The 26,090-nt window shown below is 40.2% G+C and overlaps 1 protein-coding gene across 4 annotated transcripts; it reads right to left on the bottom strand.

The window, feature by feature from the left end:
* Positions 1-750: 750 nt before the first annotated feature.
* On the bottom strand, positions 751-25,447 carry ube4b (ubiquitination factor E4B, UFD2 homolog (S. cerevisiae)). 4 transcript variants are annotated; one of them, XM_061681227.1, is made up of 30 exons: positions 25,128-25,447; positions 24,072-24,291; positions 22,149-22,284; positions 21,941-22,028; positions 21,116-21,260; positions 20,799-21,024; positions 20,167-20,616; positions 18,847-18,852; positions 18,580-18,771; positions 17,181-17,322; positions 16,922-17,022; positions 15,883-15,997; positions 15,583-15,666; positions 15,202-15,258; positions 14,803-14,919; positions 14,525-14,623; positions 14,333-14,446; positions 13,753-13,951; positions 13,361-13,499; positions 13,172-13,271; positions 12,848-12,975; positions 12,646-12,744; positions 10,659-10,894; positions 10,390-10,516; positions 10,145-10,289; positions 9,438-9,572; positions 7,565-7,756; positions 4,713-4,887; positions 2,059-2,205; positions 751-1,779 (listed from the first exon to the last, which is right to left on the bottom strand). In XM_061681227.1, exons 1-30 carry the CDS (start codon positions 25,149-25,151, stop codon positions 1,715-1,717), a joined length of 4,203 nt encoding a protein of 1,400 aa, XP_061537211.1. In that variant the 5' UTR covers positions 25,152-25,447; the 3' UTR covers positions 751-1,714. The 4 variants fall into 4 exon arrangements, with proteins under 4 accessions (XP_061537211.1, XP_061537219.1, XP_061537192.1 ...); XM_061681235.1 differs by lacking the exon at positions 18,847-18,852 and having other exon boundaries at positions 18,580-18,681; XM_061681208.1 differs by lacking the exons at positions 18,580-18,771; positions 18,847-18,852.
* Between the last annotated feature and the right edge of the window lie 643 nt (positions 25,448-26,090).

Here is a 26,090-nt window from a genome sequence, read left to right as displayed (position 1 = left end):
TTCCCTGTTAAAGCTGCTCCACTCGCGAACTGACCCCAGATAAGCAGAAGACAATGTATGTATGGATAATAATAATGTTAGTTATATTATTCAAATTTTTGTGGTCACAATGTACTTGTAAGGAAAGTAGTTCGTAATGAAGATTAAATAAATCTGACATACACTCTAGAAAACAAAACTACAAAAAACAACAAAGCTGCATTTCTTTACACAAATAACATTTATGTGACCCCAAACTTTGGAACAGTAGTGTATGTCTAAAACAGTGCTTTCATGTAAAACATTCAAAATTGTCTGGGTGACCCCCTAACTTTTGAAAGGTTATATAAGTAAAGACTCAATGTCTGACACACCAACGCAGCAACCCTTCCAATTATAAGTCGGCCAACAATCCACCCTCAGACAGAGATGATTGATGGGAGCATGTTTGATTTCCTGATGTCATGTTTTTTGTTTCAGTGCAGAATTTAAAAACTGTGCAGGATTTGATCACAGCTGGGAGTTTATTCTACTGTTAGTGGTTTGAATGAAAAAGCTGACTGTCCAAGGGTTGTTTTTCTTTTGGGTCCTGCACACTGCCCTTTGGATGTTAACCCGGTCAATCCAATCCGAATTACTTGTAAGATTAGACATGGTTGCATGCTGTGTGTGGTAACAAATACTTTAAATTCTAATAAGTCATAATACTACAGCACTTTTGCTTGTGTTGTTGCTACATTCAAAGATGAAGAGGGTAAAACAATCACAAGGTTTGGAATAATGTGCATTATTTATTTTCAGTTCAAAATCCTAGCTTCCCAAAACAATTGTGTGTAGTGAAGGAATAATTTCCTGTACAGTTAAGGTCAGCAAGGTCACGTTAAGTACATAGCGAGAGAGACTATCTCTAGTCATGTTGTCAAGGTGTTCCAATGATGCTGGAGCTCATGCTACATTCTGTCGTGTTCAGACCAAGCTGCCCGTTTTCTAGAAGGGTTTAAGGGTTCTGAAATAGCAGCCATGCGCCCCAAATAAGCCAATTTAGTCTTTCAAAGTTAGCAGGGGAAATGTGACTAAAATAGAATTTAAAAACAAAACAAACAAAAAAGTCTATTTGGGTACATCAATTCTGATAACATCTGACTGCACTCAAAAGGAAACAGACATTTTAGATTGCTTAAGCTACATCCTTAATTCTGCCTAGAACAAGCACAGGTGGTGCATCTGTTAAGAAGTGAGACTTCAGCACACGATACCAACTCAAATTAGTCATTGTCAGAGTCTAGCTTGCAACAACAACTTCCAAATATGCTTCTCAGTCCGTCATCCTACAAGCATCACAAATCTTTAATAACGCCCACATACACATTGTTACAAAACACACATGGACCATCAAGGAAAATATTTAATGAAGTCTCTTTATGCAGCTCTGTGTTAAACCTGTGTGTGACGGAGACTGTTTTGTGCAGCCTGAGAGACACCCTAATTGTTAAATATATGTATACATTTAGATATACATATAGTATACACAAATTCCCAAAGCAAACAAAAAAAGTAATTCATAACTTTATTATGATGTGTTTTGAGTATTATTGTAATGGCCTGTGTAGGGCAAAAAGGGCAAAAATCAAAATCATCATGTTTGTTATTGTTGGTAGCGGTGACACTAAATTCAGGCGATTTGGGCCAGATGTCTTCATTATGGAGAGCAGGGCAAGGCGCTGTTGACAAGTCTTTAGACAAGTCGTCCTCCCTGTTTCGCTCTCATCCAAGCGTGGATCCTCTCCTTCAGTACAGGAACTGTGGATTTAATAAACACTGTGAGGAACATCTTGTGACCTGATATTTCCAAAACTACAGTCGTACCTGGATTTGTGAGTTTAATTTGTTTTGTGACCAAGTTCGTAATTCAATTTACTAATTTAAAATGGAAAATGTGCTTTCACTTGTATACCTAAATGTTGGCTTGGAACAAAGCAAAAATAAATAAAAATGTAATTAAGGTTAATTGTAATTTAACATACCACTGTATCATCAAATTCTTCCCGCTTGAAGTGTAATTAACATAAATTTGGTTACTTGACTCCAGCATGCTCTCAGTGAGCGGCTGCCGGTTGAAGGGATCAGTGGGCGAGTTGAGCAGGTGGCGAAGAATGATGGATCGGTCCATGATGTTCCCCGAGGGCAGCATCACAGGGTCGGTCATCAGCGTGTCCATCAAAGGGTCTGTAAGAACAGTAACAAGAACATTTTAAGACCAAAAAAAGCAACAGAATAAAACCGGTAAAAAAGATTTGCACACATCAAACATCAGAAAATAATCCTTAATAGCAACCAACCTATTGTCCCACACTTGATATGTCACAAGTGGGATTTACGAGTTTCTAAAAAAGATTTTGACTGCACAGAAACCCGAGCCGGCTCTGCTTCATGTGTGATACACTCCTGTTGACTATGGCAGTCTTATCGGGAAATCAAAGGAGGTATGTAGGCCACATTCTTATTCTAGATTATAATAAGTATGTGGTTATAGGATAGCCTCTATCCAAATTGTCTATATGACCTTTATGGGGTGGCAAATCCCCTGCAAATGTCTGCTATTTAACGGTTACAGGCAAGGCTTTTACCTCATTACAAGGCCATGGTATATCTTATAATGTATGGGGAACAAGACCTACAATTAGAATAGATTTTACACCACGAGAAAATGGTTTCCAATCCAGATTATTATTTTTTTTTTTTTTTTGGGAAATACTTTGAGAAGGACACTTAACATTACTGTAAAGAAAACTAAAATGTTCCATAGATGAGAGATGTTATCTTTGGGCTAAAACATGTACAGTAGCATTGTGGTACCCTTCTTGGCATATGAATTTATCCTTTAAAAAAAATAGCATTGGATTTGAACCAGGAACCACAGTGGAGTATTCAACTGGTTTTTCTGTTTTCATTTACTGAAGACTTTAAATCACAGGTGTCAAACTCAAGGCCCAGGGGCCAGATCCGGCCCACCACTTGATTTTATGTGGCCCGCAAAGGAAAATCGTGTGTGTCAACTTCCATGATTCTTGTTAAAATCTGCACTGAAATTTCAAACAGTCATATATCATAAATGATAATGTTGAGATACTGCAAGCATTTTTGTGTTACCAAACATGAACAATAGTTGAAAAACCCAGTACCCTTGATTTCTGATTCCAAAACTAGTTAATAAATTCCGTGTGTAAATATGATGAGGCGATTAAAGATTTCTATGGTTTCACGGTCATAACGGCCCTCTGAGGGAAACCGTAACTACAATATTGACCGTGACAAAAATGAGTTTGACGCCATTGCTTTAAATTATCCAAAGGTGTGAATGGTTGTTTCTTTATATGTGCAAAGTAAGTGAGCAAACCTTCCCCCAATGAGAACAAGTGTTATTTAAAAATTGATGGATGGATTTTAACCATACAGTTAAATGTTAATTACAATATTAGGTTTTTTTAAAAATAGCCCATAAATGAGATTCCATCATTTTTTTCCTCTACACCATGTGCATGTTATTTTGTAACATTCATAAAGTGATTTAGTCAGCAGCAGTGTTTCGACCCCGTGAGTAAGGATTTCTAAATTAATCCCAAAAGGTCAATGGTATGACCCTGGTAGAGACAAAGCTCTACAAACGAGATCTAAATCACAAGAAATGAGAAACTGAATACGTATCGTAGTATGTACAATATAGGCTTCAATAACATTTAAAGGTCCCATATTTTGGCTATTTAGACCTCCACAGAGTGACTTTCTAACATGGACTTGGCATAACATGGTATAGAAGTGTACATTTCATTTAAAAAAACACCTTGGTCTTGTCATACGAGTGTCCAGAAAAGGCCCCTCTGACAGCTACTTCTGTTGGACCCAGTTTGTATCCGCTTTGTCCATATTTGGCTAAGAACGCCCCCTTTCCTCTGATTGGTTGCTTCCGTGTAGAAGACCTACTTGTGAGAGCAAACGTGTTCGTTATGTTGACAGCACTGGCTCGGAGCGGAAAGGGACGGTGCAGATCTTTGCTAGTAACGTAGATAAGATTGAGAAATTTGAATGACCTGAGTTCAGGCGTCTCGGCAGAAAAAGGTTTGGAACTCAGGAATCGTTGGACGAATTTAATTTTATATTTCACATGTTTAGGTGGCACATGGAAGACTGGTTAGCACATCTGCCTCACAGTTCTGAGGAACCGGGTTCAAATCCGGCCTCGCCTGTGTGGAGGTTGCATGTTCTCCCCGTGCCTGTGTGAGTTTTTTTAGGGCACTCCAGTTTCCTCCCACATCCCAAAAACATGCATGGCAGGTTAATTAAAGACTCTAAATTGGCCATAGGTGTGCAGGTGGGTGCGAATGGTTGTTTGTTTATATGTGCCCAGCGATTGGCTGGCAACCAGTTCAGGGTGTACCCTGCCTCTTGCCCAAAGCCAGCTGGGATAGGTTCCACAGAACGCCTGCGACCCTAGTGAGGATAAGCGGTAAGGAAAATGGGGCACCACAAGGACAATATTTCATCCCAAATACTAGAAAACATTGGTTTGGCAAAATACGGGACCTTTAAACATGTTGCATGGGGGGATGAAACCAGAAAGCTTTAGCATCAAAATCAAATGTGAGCAGCTCTCTCTCTCTCTCTCTCTCACACACAGACACACACGCACACACACACGCACACACACACGCACACACACACACACACACACGCACCTTTGAACTCGTCAGGTGCGTCACTGTAGTCCATTTCCGACTGGGAGTTCTTGGCCACTATTTCCTCCACCTTTTCTGATAGCAGCTTGAATTTTTCGATGGCGATTGAGGACTTGATGCCAGCCTTCCTCATTTTTGAGATTACCTCCTCAAAGAGCTCTCGGCTGTACGACCGCTACACATACAAACACAACAGAACGAGTCTCTGGGATGATGCATCGTAAACGCCTTAACTCTCACAAAACTGTTTTTTTTCTAATCTGGTATGAAAATTATACTATGACCACAAAGTGAACCGAAATGACAAACAGACTAAAAGCAACTGTTATAGCAAAAGTTTGGGATTAAAGGCTGTACACTAGAGCTACGAACAAGTCGGTGGCGAGTCGAATCAACTCGCGAATCCAAGTAAAAAATTTTTTTTAAAAAAACACGCCCAATCAGAAATTCTCACACTTGAATCACAATGAATCATGGAAAAACATACTACCTGAATCTGATTAGAGCTGCAAATGTTGCCACGCATTTACTTCAAAATAACAAAATATTCCACGATTTTTAGCCTGCATGTACAATGGAGGAGCACACATATTCATGAAAGTGCAACAACTGAAGGCGAAAAGGAGCCACTGGCGAGGTGGACGGATACCGCGGCGGATTAAATGTGAGAACGTTTATTCAATATAGCGTGAAAGATGATGAGAGCTAGCCAGCAGGCTAAATAGGTAGTTGACTAGCTGGTAAGGCAGCAGCTTGTTCCAAGGCATGAACGTACTGGGCAGCAAGGATTTACAGCACCAAAAGACAAAACAGACCCAGGACTCTACCTTTGCCCATGGTACAGCGAGGGATCCTGGTTAAAGTAAGCCATTTTAAACAAAAAAACCTTTCAAGAGGGAGATACCGCAGCTACGCGTCAGCCAAAATGTGCCAGCCTGCCATCTTAACGGTTCAAAAAATGGTTTTCAAATAATCAATTTGTATTTTTCATTTGTTGGACTATTATTTCAGAATAGTAAAAGGAGTAACGATTCGATTATAATTCACTTGTCATTCCTTACTGTCAATACAAACAGCGAATGGGAATTTAGAGAGAGAGTCCAAGCCCTACTAAACAGGAATCATGTAGACTTTACACCGATCTGATCGGTATCGGCCAATTATTAGCATTTTATGCTTTTCGGCTTTGTCATAATTCATTGATCGGCTACTCAAAAGACATTCACTCCGCGTCGCCGTTGTGTAGAGTATATTTGAATGGAAAAGTTAGTTTATTTTTAGCCTTGTCGCGTGTCTTTTGACATAGTACTGTAAATATCTGGCCACCAATAGAGTAATTTAAAAAAACTTGTCGGGGGTGTGAGACAGACAACACAAAATGCCTGGATCAGACCACAAGAGACTTTTGGTATTTCATGATTGCACTATGTCAGACTACGGCAATAAAAACTTTTATTCCGATACCACCGCATCCCGTTTTTTACGATCACTGGGCTTCATTTTGTCAACTCAAACGCGACCGGATATACTCGTTACCATGGCAACGACAACAATAATTGATCGCGCCGTGTGTTTATAAGAACAAAATTGGGAAAAACATGTTGATGGTCACCGGTGCTCGGGAGAGGACGTTCGTTTAAGACTTGCTTGACGCATGTTCACGTACCTTTAATAGGGTACCGCTCGCAAGCAGTTAACAAAACGTTATGTAGCCTAGCAAGCTAGTGCTAGCACTAACGGTTCTAAGCGAACATGCAAGCATACTGTCGAATCATGATCTAAAAATGTTGGTGTGTGTGTGAAGTAATTTAATTACAATAAAGGAATTTAATTACAGGAAGTTAGCACCCATTTGTTTTTTTAAGGTTGTAACGTTGGCTTGACCTGACTGATTAGAATACATGACCTGAGTAGAGCAGCCTCATGGCAGACCCACAAACAAAAATGTCACAAAAAGTGGATACATTAATATGTACTTCCTGCCATCTAATAGAAGACCATTCATTTATTCTGTCTGTCACTATGCCTCACTGGCATAAATAGATGAACAAATATACATTATTGTAAATTAAGTACACAAGTATATACAGTAAATGAACAAGTCCTTTAAATAGATACATTGTTCCATCTTGTGATTGGATCGGTGATTGGTTTTTTAAACTCGCTGATCGGTCCCAAAAATCCTGATCGTGTCAAGCCTTGTATCATACTTTACAGTCTGCTATCAGATAGTTGGTGTTGTTTGACATTGTAATTATGATACTTTGTTCAGCATTAAAACACACTTCCTGCTATTCGTGAGAACTGGGGATTCAGCAGTAGTTATGTACCCATTTAAAGAGTGGATTATATTTACTATCTGGCATAGGTCTCAAACTCAAGGCCCACCACTTCATTTTATGTGACCTGCAAACGTTTTCCCTGACTTTCATCCTGTTTACACTAAATCAGTTTGTTTTACATTTTGCTCCCTTTACTGTACCCATCTTGAACTGAACCATGACCAGAAAACCAAGGTACACACTAACGCTGCAGGATATTGGAATTATTATTATTTTTTTAACAATCTGGTAAAGTTTTTTTTTTGTGCAGCACTAGTACACACTGAAACATGATTTTTCATACCGTTACGCACCTAACAATTATACATTCATGTGGCTTTATCATTACCCTCAGGGCAACCATAACCATGATGTAACCCACGTTGAAAATAAGTTTGACACCCCTGTTCATTCCCATGTCTTAAAGACTACAGGAACATGATTTACCACAATTGTTGATGGCCTCACTATACCATTACAGCTCCAAAAAATGTTTAATACATTTAACCGAAAACACTTTGGGTCTCCAACCTGGTCATCTGCTATTGCTTTAGCAAATCGGGCACAGTCTAGTTGCAGGTAGATGTCAGTCAGTTGGTCTAAGAGCTTCTTGGGTTCAAAGCCATATTTCTCCGGATTCTCCACCTTCAGGTCCCGGCACTTGGGCCCACAGAGCTGCTGGAGGTTAAAGTTCAACATAGCAGCTAAACGTGGGCCCAGCTCCTGTAACAAGATGAAAACACCCCTAGTTAAGAATAGCTTGTCTGATTCTGTATGTCCATTTCTAATCAAGATAAAGGTGCCTTGGTATGAAGTGAATTATGGATAATAGCCTTCCCCTCATGTATAACTACAACCCCAATTCCAATGAAGTTGGGACGTTGTGTTAAACAAATAAAAACAGGATGATTTGCAAATCATGTTCAACCTATATTTAATTGAATACACTACAAAGACACGATATTTAATGTTCAAACTGATAAACTATTATTTTCTGCAAATAACCATTAACTTAGAATTTTATGGCTGCAACACGTTCCCAAAAAGCTGGGACAGGTGGCAAAAAAGAAGTTGAGGAATGCTCATCAAACACCTGTTTGGAACATCCCACAGGTGAACAGGCTAATTGGGAACAGGTGGGTGCCATGATTGGGTATAAAATGAGCTTCCCTGAATTGCTCAGTCATTCACAAGCAAAAATGGGTTGAGGTTCACCTCTTTGTGAACAAATGTGAGAAAATAGTTCAACAGTTTAAGGACAATGTTCTTCAACGTACAATTGCAAGGAATTTAGGGATTTCATCATCTACGGTCCATAATATCATTAAAAGGTTCAGAGAATCTGGAAAAAATCACTGCATGTAAGCGGCAAGGCCAAAAACCAACATCAATGTGTAAAGGATATCACCACATGGGCTCAGGAACACTTCAGAAAACCAATGTCAGTAAATAAAGTTTGGCACTACATCCGTAAGTGCAACTTGAAACTCATTAACATTAATCACCAACACCCAGAAATGCCGCCGGCTTCTCTGGAACCGAGCTCATCTAAGATGGACTGATGAAAAGTAGAAAAGTGTTTTGTGGTCCGACGAGTCCACATTTCAAATTGTTTTTGGAAATTGTGGACGTCGTGTCTTCCGTGCCATTGAGGAAAAGAACCAACCACTGTTATGGACACAAAGTTCAAAAGCCAGCATCTGTGATGGTATGGGGCTGCGTTAGAGCCAATGGCATGGGTAACTTACAGATCTGTGAAGGCACCATTAATGCTGAAAGGTACATACAGGTTTTGGAGAAACATATGCTGCCATCCAAGCAACGTCTTTTTCATGGACGCCCCTGCTTATTTCAGCAAGACAATGCCAAACCACATTCTGCACGTGTTACAACAGCGTGGCTTCGTAGTAAAAGAGTGCGGGTACTAGACCGGCCTGCCTGCAGTCCAGACCTGTCTCCCATTGAAAATGTGTGGCGCATTATGAATCGTAAAATACGACAACGGAGACCCAGGACTGTTGAACAGCTGAAGCTGTCCATCAAGCAAGAATGCGAAAGAATACCACCTCCAAAGCTTCAACAATTAGTGTCCTCAGTTCCCAAACGTTTATTGAATGTTGTGAAAAGAAAAGGTGATGTAACGCAGTGGTAAACATGACCCTGTCCCAGCTTTTTTGGAACGTGTTGGAGCCATAAAATTCTAAGTTAATGATTATTTGCTAAAAAACAATAAAGTTTATCAGTTTGAACATTAAATATCTTTTCTTTGTAGTATATTCAATTAAATACAAGTTGAACATGATTTGCAAATCACTGTATTCTGTTTTTATTTACGTTTAACACAACGTCCCAACTTCATTGGAATTGTGGTTGTAGAATATATTATGGTGCTATAGATACTCACAGGCCTGAGGAAAGGTTTCTGGACCTGCTTGGTGAGGATGTGAAACATTTCAACTGTCTCTGTGGCCAGGGCCAGATAGGAGCGAGACACCCGCTCATCCTGAGTCAGCTGGGACTGACGGCTCTGCTGCTGGTCCTGCATGAGATCGGGTAAACACAAACACATTGTCAAGCTCTTTTCTTAATTGAACTGCTCATCAAGGTTAAGATTCGGAAAACGGTTATAGCAGGAATCAAGCTTGCTTCACTTTTGTTTTTTATTCTTGTACTAATTTAGAATTGGTCGAAAAACAAAAAATAGACCACCTCTAAGTGGCAATAGTTGGTAGCAGGTAAAGTTTCCTTCTGGATCTGAGGGATCCAATGTAATATTTTACTTCCACAACAAATCAGATGAGATTTAACCAACGATGTAAACCTGGGAATTTGAAATAATATATCACATTTAAATTAAAATCTAGATTGTATTTCGACATTGTATCTGATAATACTTGAGATATTTTTTTCAGTCTTTTAATTTAAAAGAAAAACAAATATGATTATCAATGTGTGAATTCAAGGCGAACATCCCAGGAAGAATACCCTACCATCATATAAAACAGGTAAGCTATACTGGAAAAACTGTAGTCAGGAAGTTCAAAACAAACAAATTCATGCCGCTGAAATGTAAGCTCCTTGTTGGAGGTCACTATGAAGCCAAATACAAACCCTGGGCAGCTGATCCCACTGATCCTTATTCTTCATTTCCTCTTGAATCTCATGAATACGCTTCAGAGACTCAAGGCTCTCATCTAACAGGAAGGTGGTGTCATTGATTAACATGTTGATGTAGCGAACAAACTGTTTGCCGGAGCTAAAGGGAAGTGAACATGAAAATACACAAGTTGGGTGGCTAATTTATATTGTGTCACTGTATTACCAAATTACAAACTGTGCCTTCCAATTAAACTCACTTAAACTCCTCCATGAATGTGCCGTGGTGGGCAATGTTTTGCCACAGACTTTTAAAGATAGTGCTGATATGGTACCTTATTGTGAACTTATCATAGAACTCACTGGTGGCGCCAGTATGCTCAACATCTAGCCACAGAAGACAATGATAGAGGAGTTAGCAGCAGGCATACATGCATTAATACTTATATACCGTACTTAAAATACAAATTTCCATTTAAAAACAGTTTGATTGAACTGTTAAAACATTTTGGAAGACAGAGACACTTACCAGTGTAGAACTTCATAAGGGCGGGCACCAGCTGTTTGATGGACAACAGGTGGTTCTCCATCATTTCTGAAAAGCGCTGCGTGCGAGGCTGCACAGCAGGGTTGGTGACAAACAGGACTTCTACCAACTTTGCAATAAGGTATGGATTCCTGATGTAGTTCTGACTGCAGATGAACACCACTAAAAAGGTGACTACGTCTTGAACACAAGGCTCATATAAAACCTGGGGAGAATACCTGCAAGAAAGAGCAAAGAGAAAATTTTCTCATGTGCATGAAGCTGAAACTGTATTTAATTCTAATCAGTGTGCCATATTTATCTACATTATACAGTGCTGTGAAAAAGTATTGTCTCCCTTCTCAAGTTCTGATATTATTGCAGTTTAATGTTTAAGATCATCAAACCAATGTAAATATCACAAATATAACCCAAGTGAACCCAAAATGCTATTTTTAAATGTTGATTTCATTTATTAAAGGGGGGGGGGGGGGGGGGGTAATCAGTTACCTGGCCATGTTTGGAAAAAGTAATGGCCCCTTAAACCTAATAACTGGTTGGGCCATCCTCAGCAGCAAAACTGAAATCAACTGGCGATGAGTCTTTCACATCTCTGTGGAGATATTTTAGCCCACTCTTCCTTGCAAAATTATTTAAATTCAGCAAAAATTTAGGGTTTTCGAGCATGAACGGCCTTTTTAAGGCCATGCCACTGCATTTGATGCGGATTAAAGTCTGGACTTTGACTAGACCACTCCAAAACCTTGGTTTTGTTTGTTTAAGCCATTCAGCTTGAGGTCACAAACTGATGCTGAACATTCTCCTTCAGGATTTTCTGTTAAGAGCAGAATTCATGGTTCCATCCCGGTCCTGAAGGAGCAAGGGAGCCCAAGACCATCACACTACTACCACCATGTTTGACTGTTGGTATGATGTTCTTTTTCTGAAATGCCGTGCAACATTTACGCCAGATGTAACGAGACACGCACCTTCCCAAAAGCTCAACTTTCATCTCATCAGTCCATATATGTTCCCAAAAGTCTTGGGAATCAGTCAGATGTTTTTTTTTGCAAAAGTAAGATGAGCAGTTATGTTCTTTTTGGTCAGCAGTGGTTTTCGCCGTGGAACTCTGCCATGGATGCCATTTTTGCCCAGTCTCTTCCTTATTGTTGTGTCAAGAACATTGGCCTTAACTGAGGCAAGGGAGGCCTGCAGTTCTTTAGAAGTTGTCCTGAGTTCCTTTGTGGCCTCCTGGATGTGTCATTGCTGTTCTCTTGGGGGTAGTCTTTGTAGGCCGGCCACTCCTGGGAAGATTCACCATTGTTCCATGTTTTTCTCGGTGTGAGGATAATGGCTCTCCCTATGGTTCGCTGGAATCCCAAAGCTTTAGAAATGTCTTTTGTAACCCTTTCCATCATGACAGATGTCAATTACTTTATTTCTTGACTGTTCTGGAATTTCTTTCGATCGTGTCATTTTGTCGAAGCTTTTTTTAGAGATTTTGTCAGGACAGATGCTGTTTAAGTGATTTCTTGATTGAACAGGTCTGGAGGTAATCCGGCTTGGGTGTGATCAGTGAAAATTAACCAAATATTGTGAATAGCCACATGATTTAACAAGGGAGGTAATTAATTACCTTTAGTTTTTCACAATAAATTAAATCACCATTTAAAAACAGCATTTTAAGTTCACTTGGGTAATATGTGTTATATTTGTTTGATGATCTTAAACAAAGTGGGGAAACTATGCAAAAATATAAGAACTTCAGAAAGGGGTCAATACCTTTTCAGGGCACTGTATATACATTATATTATCTGTCCAAACAAACAGTTCAATGAGTATTTTTCACCTGTTGGGAACTCTCCAAAAGTAGTTTTGTTTGTGTGAAAAAGCACTACTATACATGTGAAAACACCATTATTATACCTGTAGCTGCCTGATAGATTTTATTTTTATTTTTTTTTAACAGAGGACTGAAATGTGAACTTACTGCACAACGAAAAGTAAAAACTCAGCTACATCTTCAATATAGAACTCAGGGAGCACAGCAAAACTTTTGGGAATCTCAGGGTTCAATGGCAGGGTAATGCTGTGAAGAATGGACAGAAATGAAATTATGTATCAGCCAAATGACTTAAATTTCAGCTTGTGTGAGTGTGTGATGCCATGTCAGTTACAGCCAGGTGACTTACTTTGGGTAAGCAGGGTCCACCATTCGGAGAATGAGCTGAATCACAGTACTGTAGAACTGCAGACATCTGCGGAGCAGGTTCTCATCCAGAAGGCCCACGTCAGCGCAAGCTTTGGCTCGAACCAGTTTCTGAGACAGCATAAGTCAAATACCATAAAGATTATTTTGTGTGAAGGTACAAGGTTATGCAATTCTGCATGTTCAAGTATTTAAGGAGTAGGACTCATGCACGAGTCAGATATGGGATGCTTAGCGTCAGCCCTAACAAGTAGAGGCACAATGCAGTCAAGGATGACAGTGAGTTTACGCATGTAAAAATACAAACTTTGAGTTGGGTTTTGCAGCGCTTGAGCATTTCTCTGTGGCGACTGGCCAGGGGGGAGTCCTTCCATTGGGCTTCACTGTTTTTCAGCTCCTCAACAGTCCTAAAAAGGCACAATGAATAAATCACTGTGAAGACACCAAAATCACCAAGACAACTGTGGTTACCCCACATGCATAAGTATGTGTTTACCTGTTAAGTTCACGAATTGCTCGCAACCTGCGGATGTACCGCCTGCAGCCAGGCAGGATAGACAAATGGTGCGTATGCAGGGTCAAGAAGAAACACTCTGTGGGGAACTTGGGCTCAGAGAATTTGGCGGGATCTTCATCTGTACATAGAAATCATAGAAAGCAAAGACACAAACAAAATGCTTAGTCTAGCATTGGGGGCTTACTGTAATATATCAATGACAACATGCAACAAAGAATCTAAATCCCTATGAAACAAATGCAACTCATGGATCATTCTGTACGTACAGTCATGTTCAAAAACATTGGAACCCTTTGAGCTTGACCATATATTCATTTCACATTTTATTTGACGTTATTTTAATCTAATCCTTTCAAGTGACGCCAACTCACGTAGCTCAGACAGCCAGCTCTTGAGCTCCTCCATCGTGGCCTTCAGGCGCGTCTCCTCTGGGCTGACGACAAAGCGACAACGGGGGTGGAAAATGTAGAAGGGATCCACTGTCTCCAACTTGATTTTCATGCTGAGTTGCTGCAGCACTGTCAGGAAGTTGAGCATGAAACCGTCTGTCGACACCAGCTTGTCATCGGTCTGGGAGACAGGAGATTGAACAAATTCATATTACGGTAAATTGCCTTGTCTGTCAGAGAGGTCTTCATTTAACACTATGTTTATGATTGTGATTGTAGTTTGCAATGGTCTAAAGATGCAATACATTCTGTAGGTTGTAACAAAATATGAGGTAACTTAAATATAGAAGACGTCAGTGTAATGCAGTGTTGTTACACCCCACATATTTACAACCACAATCCTGTTATTTACCGAATTTAAAAAAACTCAATGTTTCAAACCAAACATGATAAACCAATCATGTATTTTTTTTTTTAAAGCCAGAAAATATGATACAGAATTTGTATCAGAAGTCATAGATGTCTTTTGAGTGTGGAAGAAAAACAATACAATGAAACCCACCTGCATCTGAGCTTTCTTCACATTGTAGTTGACTAAAGCTGCCATGTAATTTAGGGCTAAATCCCGAGTCTCTCCATTTAGTAGGATGTTGTGAAGAACTTTAAAAAGGTCACCCTGTAAATAAATTATATGTAACAGGGAAATTAAACCAAGTAATCTGAGGGATGGCAGCGATTTGAGACAGAAGCTCACCCTTGCCGACTCCAGGTAGTGCTGCAAGGATTGGCTGACGACTCTCGTGTTCTCCATGGTGATAGCTGGACCAGAGAAGTACTTGTCTCCTACTTTGGTCTAATGAAAATGAAAAGAATCAAGATGTTAAATAACTAAACATGCATTTTGCACTTGTTTTATTTTTGTCTGGTATTGTAATTTACATGAATACATGGCAGGTACTAATACAAGGTATTTATCTTTGTAGAGCAGTAAGGGTTTGAGAAAACATAAAAAAGGATGAGCAGAGTACTCACATCATCCTCAGAAAACACAGAGAGGCTGAAGAAAGCACCAAGGTAGGACAGCCTCTGGATCTCTCTGCCACATCCTGGGCTCAAAGGTTTGGGACACCACAGAGGAAGTGATGTTACCTGTGGGGGCAAGCTGCCATGATTTGTAGGCCTCTTTTTGAAATATTATGAATACAAAAGAAGAAGTGCTGAAAGAGGAATCCATTGAACAACTACACCACTACAAGTAATGGTTCGGGGAAAAAAGTAAGAACAGCAGGGAAGGAAAAAGACAAGAGCTTGGTCTTGCCACTCAAGTCTCAAGAAAATATTTGATGGGAACCCATTGACCTTACAAATACATTAATAGAACAGTCCGAGCCACTAGGACATAATGATGCATTCATTTATCTGTGCACTCACCAAACTGCACACAGGGTGAGTCTTTCCAAACTTGATTTCACAAAGCTCAGCTAATGCCTGCAAAATTAGGAGAAACATGATAGAACCAAACACATTTTACTTAACCTCACTGGTTTTAATGACTGGAAAGTTCATAAAAATGTTTTTCAATGACATGCTGCAGTAAAAACGAATTTCAGATGAAACATAAAAGAACAAGCAACCCAAGGGGAAATAACCATATAACTGTTACATCTTGGTATAAAGATGCAGAAGTACTGTATTTTAGCTATTGAGCAGACAGTTTGTGTTACAAGCGGTCAGTGCCACATTGCATGGTAGTCACGCTAATGTGGATCGTTAGCTGCAGTATAGAAAGAACCAAGGCAACAAACGTCTTACCATGAGGGGGAATTTATAGTTGTCGCTGTCAAAGGAACATTCTTTCATTGCGAGAGCCAGCCCATTGAGGATAGGAATGAAGATCTGCGAATGTTTGGAGTAAAGTTGGTGTCATAAATGTTAACTTTCAGACTTTAACGCAAAGACAGCAGTAAATCTGAAATCATGTAATATTTTGACTGGAAATATTAGGCATTGGAAGTGGGTACTCATGTAATGAGCTCTATCTAAATTTTGTGTTTTTGTGCTGCATACTGGGAAATACAAATATAGGTAAACGAAATGGCAAAGATGTCGCACCTGTCTGAATACTTCTTCTTCCTGGTGGGTAATCCGCACCAGCTCCGGGATAAAGCCATATGGGAGGTTCCGGCACAGCATATATGGTACCAGCAAAGAATGCTGGAGAGGGCTCCTGCATGTACCACACAAAGCATTGTTGCACAAATAAATTTATGTGTCTGAGGGAAGGAGAAAGAGTCGCCATGGAAAACAAACTGTCCTGTTATTTACCGACAGATGATATTTTGTTGTTTGGGAGCCAGAGCCCAGCAGTTTAGTTTGAGTTTTAGACTTGAAGAATATTAATTATGAAGTGTATCCCCAGGCTCTGGGTTTTAAATATTAGCCAGTAAACAAAAGAATTACAGTGTTTTGCTTGGTCAAAGCTTCCTTAAACTTTGCTCATCAGGCCAAATTCCAAAAGAAAGACTGTAGGCATTCCTGGTACATTAACACTAATAGTACATTACTACTAGTAGCAACGTGACAAGTAACTGCTATCTTAGTGGAATTTTCTAAAAAACTTGGAATGAGCACACCAAACGCCTCTAAAAGCAGACATAAATAAATTCAGAAAAAAACAATTGATTACTAAAGTACCTTACCTATTGTATTGCCCACAGAGCTCTTCTCACAATTTTTTTTCCATTTGCGCTATTTAAGTCATGTTTTTAGGGGAAGTGAAAAAAGTGAAAAATATCCACCAATAAGTTCCTACCGGCCAAAATTCAAAGAGGTTCTACAAGTCACTGCATCAAAATTACTGTGGCATTTCAAGAGGCCGCACTTGGCATAAAAACCCGACCTAAATCGCACAAATTAAATATTATTTATGAGAAGTGTGGGCAGTAGAACATATGCACTTGAGTAGTCAATTGTTTTTCGTGAATTCATGGAGGATTTTACAGATGTTTGACGGGCTCATTGCATTTTATTTATTTATTTATTTTAAATAGAAAAGTCCACAAAGATGGCGGCCACTTGTCACGTTTCTGGTACTACCTGTAATGAAAATGAGGCCAAATATTGTGACATAAAACAATCCAGGAAAACTTACCGGGGCTGGGTCAGAGAGCCTTGCAAGACCAGGGCAACGTGAGAGATACACTGAGAGCGAATGTTGCTCAGAAGCTGGCTGACATTTGGTTGGTTACACATCTGAAGATGAGAAAAGAGTTAAAATTAGAAGTGTATAAATGGATGCCAGCCTTCACATTCACACAGTGTCTGACTTGATAGAATACTGAGGGAAAAAAAGGAAGAAACCCAGCACAGTTTTTAACAGACTGTTCATCTACTTTGGCTACTCCAAATACCTTAGGAGCCTTCCTCTCCTCCATGCCAACACTGTCGAAGCGCTCGATGAGGTAGTTCAGCATCTCTGTCTCCTTGCATGCTTCAATAGTGAAGCGGTCGCCAGCCAAATCACAAGACACTGACCCTCCACATGCACCATGACTAAACAAACACAACAAGAGGAAAGAAACACATAAAGAATATACTGTACAATAAAGAATGAGCGAACATCCACACTGCTTGAGATGTGCTGTTAGCTTCGAATAAGCGCCTGCTCTCCATCACAGGTCCTGAAAGAAACACACCTGAGGCATTAGTGGCTCCATCAGAGAATGCGCCTCTTGAAAAGGAAACACCATTTCAGATAAAACAGCTGTTATTATTCAGTTGGTATGCGGATTGTCATTGCTAAAGCATAGACCATTAGTGTTATCTGCGTATGTGAGCTGCTTCAAAGCACAGTATAAACCCTCAGAAGGTAGAAACATTAGCTTTTGTTATTCAGGGGACACAGACAAAGCACTGCGGTACAACAGATTAAAACATGGTGAAACAAAAAACATGTTAAATCATGTAATGTTAAGCCCATTTGGCTCATGTGTACTGAATGATGAAATCCCAATTCATCCTCACAGCAGCACCAGCAAATGTTGCCTTGCCCTCCAATTTCACTCGGCAGCAGCAACCATAGAGAGCTGGGAATCAACACTTTTCACATGCACAAACATAAGACATTGCTTTATAATAGGTGCTCCATTAAGATGAAAAACTGACACAACACTGTATCTTAAAATTCATACACATGACAAATATCTAATAATTAAGTGGGTTATTTGAGAAGTACTGAAGGAAGAGCAATTAGTTTAAACTGGGAAGATTATCCATCCATTCATTTTCAGTACCGCTTATCCTTACTAGGGTCGCGACCATACTGGCACCTATCGCAGCTGACTCTGGTCGAGAGGCAGGGTACATACCCTGAATTGGTTGCCAGCCAATCGCAGGGAACATATAGGCAAACAACCATACGCACTCACATTCACACCTACGGACAATTTACAGTCTCCAATTAACCTACCATGCATGTTTTTGTAATGTGGGACAAAACCGCAGTACCCTGATAAAAGATGCCGTGCACCACTTTTTCCACCATGCTGCTTGGCAGAATGAACCCATAAGGTAAACGTAAAAACCTACCAGACAACATTTTAATAATTATAAATACCACAACCTAAAAGCTCAAACCTTTTAATAACATGGAGGCACTTTTAAAGAGAGCCGAGCCGGCATTTGTTAATCGTTCACCACTCTGCTACAGTGTGTTTGTGCTCCGTTAGTGCTAAGGACCACTGGTGCATGCAGCAGACCTTCGCTGAGCAAGCAGGCACACGCAAACACACACACTGTGGAGCAGTGTACCTGGACCCAAACTGAACCCGTGCAAAATCCTCCTCCTCCTCAGACTCTTCATCGCTGCTATCCTGAGATATGTCAGAGAGGGCAAACAGGAGGGACAAGGGGCTAACATGACAAGGACAAGAACAGGATAGTGGTGGAGATTGGAAGAGAAAGGGAATAAGGAGCAAGCAAGGGATTAGGAGATGATGAAAAGTGAAGAACACATTTGCTATTGTACAGGGAAATAAGATGGGAGGGGGTCCCATTGTAGAAAACTAGTTGGTTGATTGAGGGCTAATTGTTCTTAATTAATGCACATTTGGCTGCAGTGTTGACACACTGTCGGAACATTCAATACTCAAGCAGCTACTTCAGAACTGGAAGGAACAAGTTACTTTTTACGGCCTTGAGGAATTTATATCAATGTTAACCCTAGAAAGCATGTTCGGCAAATTATTTGCAAAGCGCTTAGTGTGGAAAAAATAAAAATAAAAAAAACTAACATACAAGCAAAGGATGTGTAAAAGCAGCATTTGTTGTTAAACCATAATACTGGCAAGCACTTTAAAATAATCAACTGACAATATAAATTAGGGATGGATATGTGACTACATTTCTTTGATCGGCTATTGGTGAAAATTATTATTATTTTTAAATATATAATTGCAATGCTCTCTATGTTCCAGTGAGATGTTACTTGCTTCAAGACATGAATAATCAATTCAACCAAACAACGAACAAAATCATTAGTGAATTAATCAATATGCTGATCCCTAGTTTAACTATTATTTAGTTGTACTACAGTGGTACCCTAAGATACAAGTTTAATTTTGTGTCCCCCACCCAAAAAGGTTTTGTTTGTGCTTTTTAATAAGGAAAATTTGCACTCTATAATATTGTACTTTATGAAAAAAAGTAATAACATGATTAAATAAAATGTAAGATTGTGCATTTCGATTTAATGCTGCAATTCAATTCATTGTGCTGCTCCTTCTGGTGTGCCCGCCTTGACCACTGGGAGGCAGTATAATGCAGCCATGCAGATACAAACTAAGAAGAATGGTACTTCTGCTACTACTACTGTGACTCAGTAAGATGCTGTAATATTTGTCATTTTTCAAAGAGGATAACAAATATATGCCTGTGAGTATTGTTACATTATTATGTGTTGCTCCACCGTTTATGTTCAAATAGCCATTGCTTAAAGGGTTCCAAAGCCACAACTGTCATTGCTAACCATTAGCACGTCAATGGCATTTTCAATTATATGTTAGCATTAAGCTAGCGGGCCATTCTTACAGTAACATTGAGTTGCATTCACTGCCACTATTTTAGTAAGGAAAAATGGCTCTCAATAATATTGTACTTTATAAACGCAAAAAAATTGGCAGAATGACGTCTTGTATCTCAAAAAACTTGGGTCACTTTTATCTCAAATTGATATAGTTCAGTTCCCATAAGAAGTCTCAAATTCAATCTTTTGAAAAGTTAATCTGTATTTTGGTCCATTTCGAGCCTGAAGTTTGCAAAATCAGAAAGGGTTAATATTTTAGTTGCCTGCCTTGCGTGTGCACCACACACGAACATGCAAATGGAATGGTAAGATACCTAGAAGGCGGGATCCTGGACACAAAGGCGGTCTGTCGGGAATTTGTTCTGGGAAAAGGCAGAACCGTAGGGGGTGAACTCAAGAAGAGGGACCGGGTGCTAGGTGTCGGCAGAGGAACTGGGGTATTTGGAGGCACAGTGGGGCCTACTGGGCTGGGAGAAGCTGAAAAAAAGCTCAATGCTCTATGTCCTGGGCTGGATGGGGACGGAGCTCCCCAGGGAGATGAAACAGAGTAAGGCCGATAGCGAAGGGAGATGGGCATGGGGGCAGAAGGAGGGTTGAGGGACTGTCTCAGGGAAGCAGCGGTGGTAGGTGGGCTGGGTGGAACATTGAACTGTGGTGTAGACGGAGTGGAAGGTACAGAGGAAGTGGTGGAGGTGGGAACATTTGGTGAGGTCCTCTTGGCTGCATCCAGGGTAATTGGGTAAGGACTACCACACGCATACAGGCTGTGGACAATATTGATCACATGATGATTGCGACAACAAGGCTAAAAAAATAATAATAGTAATAATAAACCTGGAATAGGCTTGAGCAATTCCAAGTTGTTAACAACAATTGGGGAGAAAAACAGTTCAGATATGATTGGTGGTTGTGAACAGTGTTAGACATAATGACCGTTGCTACTTGCCTTGACAGAGAGCTAGCTCCAAAGGATCCTGCATTGGGACCCATGGGGCTGCCACCTTGGCTGCAGGGCTCTATCAGTGTTAGGTGTCTGTCCGGAGATTTGGCTGCTGCAATTGGCTGCGACGTGGAGGTCAAGCTGGCGAAAGGATTATGGACAGGCGACTGGGTGGACATCATGAGGACCTCCATCAGGATCTGGCCGATCAGGTCTTTGAAATCTGAGTAAACTGCAGCAGAAATAATTCATAGGAGAATAAGAATTTCAGAGCTCCACCACAAATAGCCTGTTTGGAGATAAAGACATCATCATTGACATACCATCTTTAGGGTTACGCTGGAATTCAGCACCCAGTGAAGGGAGGAAAATGACATCTCTGTGCTGCTCCTTCCATGACACACGGAGGATCTTACAAATGAGCTGCAGAGCCTGGTCCTCTGTGACATCTGAGTTTGTAGACGTTTCCTATGGGGGTAGATCCGCCACAGGTTCAATCATAGACATTTTAAGATGTGACGATATACATTTTAACCTCCTCAAGGGACAGTGCTTGAGGAAAGATGTTATGTACATGCTCAACCTAAGTACACCCCCAACACATTTGTTATAATACCATACTTTCAAAATCACTATTTTCCATGGCATACTATGCAACAATGTACTCCCACAAACGTGGTCACCAGGCAATTGCAGGTCACATATAGACATGTGCAGATGTCTATCAAAACTCATATTCTCTGGACAACTTCAAGTAAGTCTAAAAAACATGTTTTTGGAATTTGGGAGGGAGCTGGAGTATCCAGAAGAACAGAGAAAACACAAAAACTCCACAAACGAAGGCCGGAGTCCAGATTCGAACCCCTAACCTCAAAACAGAACTATGCTCACCACTCAACCCAAATTCATTAAATGTTGCAAAAAACGAATACATCCCCAAGAAGAAATTATGTATTAAAATTGTCACATTCACAAGGACTCAACCACAAGTGAGTGGAATCATCACCTAAATTTTGAAAATTGTTCTTGTCAAAAAAATAAAATAAAAAATAACCTTACATTCCATTTATGCTAAGCACAGTATTTGCCTGTATTTGTATGCTAGCACTGATGTAAAGTAAAATCCCTTGTAAGAAAAAGTTAATTACTTTTTCGGTCAAGTTCCTTTTCTCCCTGCGGTCACTGTCTTCCACCTCCATGTTCTCTATCCCCGAATCCACATCCACTTGGGACATGCTGGAACGAAACATAATGAACAACCACATTTTTCATTGAGTCTTTTGTCCCATGTAAATCTCAACTTTGAAGCGGTCAATTCACCATCATCTTTGTCAAACCATTGTGAAATATCATTACCTCTTTTCACAAGAAGCAGTGTCGATGTCCATGCTCTGGGATCGGGACAAACTCTGGGACTGAGTCTCAAGGCTGTTGGAGGGGGAGCTGGAAAGGGAGCTCACACCTTCACTACTTTGACTGCCAAAAGCCACACCTTGCAAAATGAAAAATATACACGATCACAATGAAGACACAAGGGAGATATATTTCAGATAGGATGTCACACACCGTTAAAACCCAGACATCCCATACATGAATAAAGTAGAAACTGATTTTTTATTTATTTATTTTTATTTTTTTAAGTACAGTGGGTACGGAAAGTATTCAGACCCCCTTAAATTTTTCAGTCTTTGTTATATTGCAGCCATTTGCTAAAATTATTTAAGTTCATTTTTTCCTCAATGTACACACAGCACCCCATAGTGAAAGAAAAAAACAGAATTGTTGAAATTTTTTCAGATTTATTAAAAAAGGAAAACTGAAATATCACACAGCCATGGGTATTCAGACCCTTTGCTCAGCATTTAGTAGAAGCACCCTTTTGAGCTAATACAGCCAGCCATGAGTCTTTTTAGGAATGATGCAACAAGTTTTTCACACCTGGATTTGGGAATCGTCTGCCATTCCTCCTTGCAGATCTACTCCAGTTCTGTGAGGTTGGATGGTGAACATTGGTGGACACCCATTTTCAGGTCTCTCCAGAGATGCTCAATGGGGTTTAAGTCAGGGCTCTGGCTGGGCCATTCAAGAACAGTCATGGAGTTGTTCTGAAGCCACTCCTTCGTTATTTTAGCTGTGTGCTTAGGGTCATTGTCTTGTTGAAAGGTGAACCTTCGGCCCAGTCTGAGGTCCTGAGCACTGTGGAGAAGGTTTTCGTCCGGGATATCCCTGCACTTGGCCGCATTCATCTTTCCTTCGATTGCAATCAGTCGCCCTTGTCCCTGTAACTGAAAAACACCCCCACACCATGATGCTGCCACCACCATGCTTCACTGTTGGGACTGTATTGGACAGGTGATGAGCAGTGCCTGGTTTTCTCCACACATACCGCTTAGAATTAAGGCCAAATAGTTCTATCTGGGTCTCATCAGACCAGAAAGTCTTATTTCTCACCATCTTGGAGTTTCTTCAGGTGTTTTTTGGCAAACTCCATGAGGGCTTTCATGTGTCTTGCACTGAGGAGAGGCTTCCGTCGGGCCACTGTGCCATAAAGCCCCGACTGGTGGAGGGCTGCAGTGATGGTTTACTTTCTAGAACTTTCTCCCATCTCCCGACTGCATCTCTGGAGCTCAGCCACAGTGATCTTTGGGTTCTTCTTTAACTCTCTCACCAAGCTCTTCTCCCCCGATTGCTCAGTTTGGCCGGACGGCCAGCTCGAGGAAGGGTTCTGATCGTCCCAAACGTCTTCCATTTCAGGATTATGGAGGCCACTGTGCTCTTAGGAACCTTAAGTGCAGCACAATTTTTTTTTGTAACCTTGGCTTGATCTCTGCCTTGTCACAGTTCTGTCTCTGAGCTCTTCAGGCAGTTCCTTTGACCTCATGATTTTCATTTGCTCTGACATGCACTGTGAGCTGTAAGGTCTTATGGAGACAAGTGTGTGGCTTTCCTAATCAATTCCAGTAAGCATAATCAAACACAGCTGGACTCCAACTAAGGTGTAGAACCATCTCAAGGATGATCAGAAGAAATGGACAGCACCAGAGTTAAATATATGAGTATCACAGCAAAGGGTCTGAATACTTATGGCTGTGTGATATTTCAGTTTTTATTTTTTAATAAATCTGCAACAATTTCAACAATTCCGTTTTTTTTCTGTGCTGTGTGTACATTAATGAGGAAAAAAATGAACTTAAATAATTTTAGTAAATGGCTGAAATATAACAAAGAGTGAAAAATTAAAGGGGTCTGAATACTTTACGTATCCACTGTATTTCTTACCAGTGGTGCCAATCGGGGAAGTGGCAGGAGTACCGCTGTGAGCATTGAGCCCCAATGATTGAGAAGCAGCTGGTGGCAAGGGCTGAGATGTTACACCTGATGGTCCAGGAAGGGGTCCCGGTGGAGTTTCTCTCTGTGGGGATGTCAGTGGGGTACTGAGAGGGGTGTTTGGCTGTGAGGTCTGCCCCCCTGCCAGCCGTGCCAATCGCCTTCTTCGAATCTTGGATGAACAGTAAAAAAAAAAAAAAAAAAGGTTAACAATAAAAACACAAATTGGTAACAGTGCTATGTTACAACATTGTTGAAATACATTTTTATAACGCTATTTGCCAATAATGTATTTATTTATTATACTTCTGTACAATTAGCCGCATAAAACGTATGGCTATGCCACTATGAAGGATATGTTTTTATATTGAGAGTAATAGCACTCTGAAATCGACTGAAGACCAGTATTGCATCACAATAAACAAATATTGCATTATTCAAGCAGATGTGTTGTTTTCAAATGATAAAATCATCTCAGTGGTTTGTATGCCTAGTCGTCTTGGGTCGGGTTTTTATTCTGTTAGTAATTTTAACTATCATGAAATGGCCCCTGAAAGCAACAAAATAATGCGATCTGCATTAGCATGCCTATCAAACACGAGGCAGTTGCCTTGTGTTCACTGTTGCTTAAATCGTGTTAAACGGGGCCCGGGTTTTGTGTGCAATAAGCATTGGGTTAGCTGCTGAATTTACGACCGTACAGTGCGCAGGTAAACTAACACACAGCAATGACAGACGCGGTTTGTCCACAAGAAATGTTTACTTTCGCAAAATATTGGCCGCGTTGGCTGACACACACTCATATGGTATTGCAGAGGTGAATGTGGGGTTTTGTCGCGGGTGCCTGTCTCCAATTGCCCTGTGCTAGCCTCGTAGCTGAAAGTAGCACGAAGCTATCTGCTAACCCCATTTGAGGAAATTGAGCGATGTGTAATTCTACTTTCTGAAGACGAGAAGGGGATGCAAGCAGAGCCATACAAGAGGTAGTTGTTGATGCATTTCCCTTACCTCATCTGCACTCAATTCCTCCATCACAGGTGAAAGTCTAACCAGTTATCTCAATTTCAACTACTGCACTATGTGCCAGCCAGAGCCTGCTAGCTAGCCTCAATCTCAACTAGATATGCATAGTCCAACTCGTTTAATTAATATGTGTCAGGCTTGATTGTCTCGATGATAACAACGAGGAGACGACTGCGCGAGGACTGGTGACATACAGCTAGTCCAATAAGTCTCCGGTTGGCTTAGCTTTTCTGTCAGGCCAGGAGCGAAACAAAAAGAAAAGTAGCTACCTATTACACGTCAAAATACAACAGCGGCCATTTTGGTTCTATTTTCTATCACGTGACTCTTGCGTCACAGTAGGCGGAGCAAAACATGGGAAACTTTGACAAGGGAAGGAAATGGCAAAAGAAAATAAGTACAGAGCCTTTACGGTTATTGTGCCTGCTGCTGTGTAATGTCACAAATAATTGAGAAAAAAAATAACTTAATTTACGCATTAAACCATTACTTATTTGAACAGACTATACTGTCAGGTGTAAAAAAAAATATATATATATTTCCATAATTCAATTCAAAAAGCTAAACTTTCATAAATTATAGATTCAAGGCCCACAATTAAAAAAATTTTAAGTATTTGTTTATTTTTACATAATTTAGGCTTCCAGCTCATAAAACCCACACAATCAGAAATTTAAAAAAAATGTAATACTGTGAAGAAATCACCATTTACTTCTCAGTTTCCAAAAAAACTAAAAAAAAAAAAGAAAAATAAATTAGGGTCACAGTAAATCAATCTAAATATGGTACTTTCAAAACGATATGTTAATCATCAATACTTGGTTGGGAATTCCTTTGCTTTAACCACTGCCTCAATGCCACGGCACATTGAGGCAATCAACCTGTGGCATTGCCTGGGAGTTATGGATTTCCAGATTTCCTTGATGCTTGCTGTCAGTTCTTCTTTAT

The sequence above is a fragment of the Phycodurus eques genome, chromosome 1 (genome assembly GCF_024500275.1).
Source record: "Phycodurus eques isolate BA_2022a chromosome 1, UOR_Pequ_1.1, whole genome shotgun sequence".
In the NCBI taxonomy this organism is placed as follows: domain Eukaryota; kingdom Metazoa; phylum Chordata; class Actinopteri; order Syngnathiformes; family Syngnathidae; genus Phycodurus; species Phycodurus eques.
Note: the sequence above shows the minus strand (reverse complement) of the source record. Positions and strands in the feature narration are given on the sequence as shown.

Coding starts and splice junctions, on each gene's coding strand:
- ube4b (XM_061681227.1), bottom strand. CDS start 25,151: ATGGAGGAATTGAGTGCAGATGAG. Junction 7,757..9,437: donor AGAAACCTTTCCTCAGGCCT/GTGAGTATCTAT, acceptor ATCTTGTTACAG/GAGCTGGGCCCACGTTTAGC. Junction 2,206..4,712: donor CGCACCTGACGAGTTCAAAG/GTGCGTGTGTGT, acceptor CTGTTCTTACAG/ACCCTTTGATGGACACGCTG.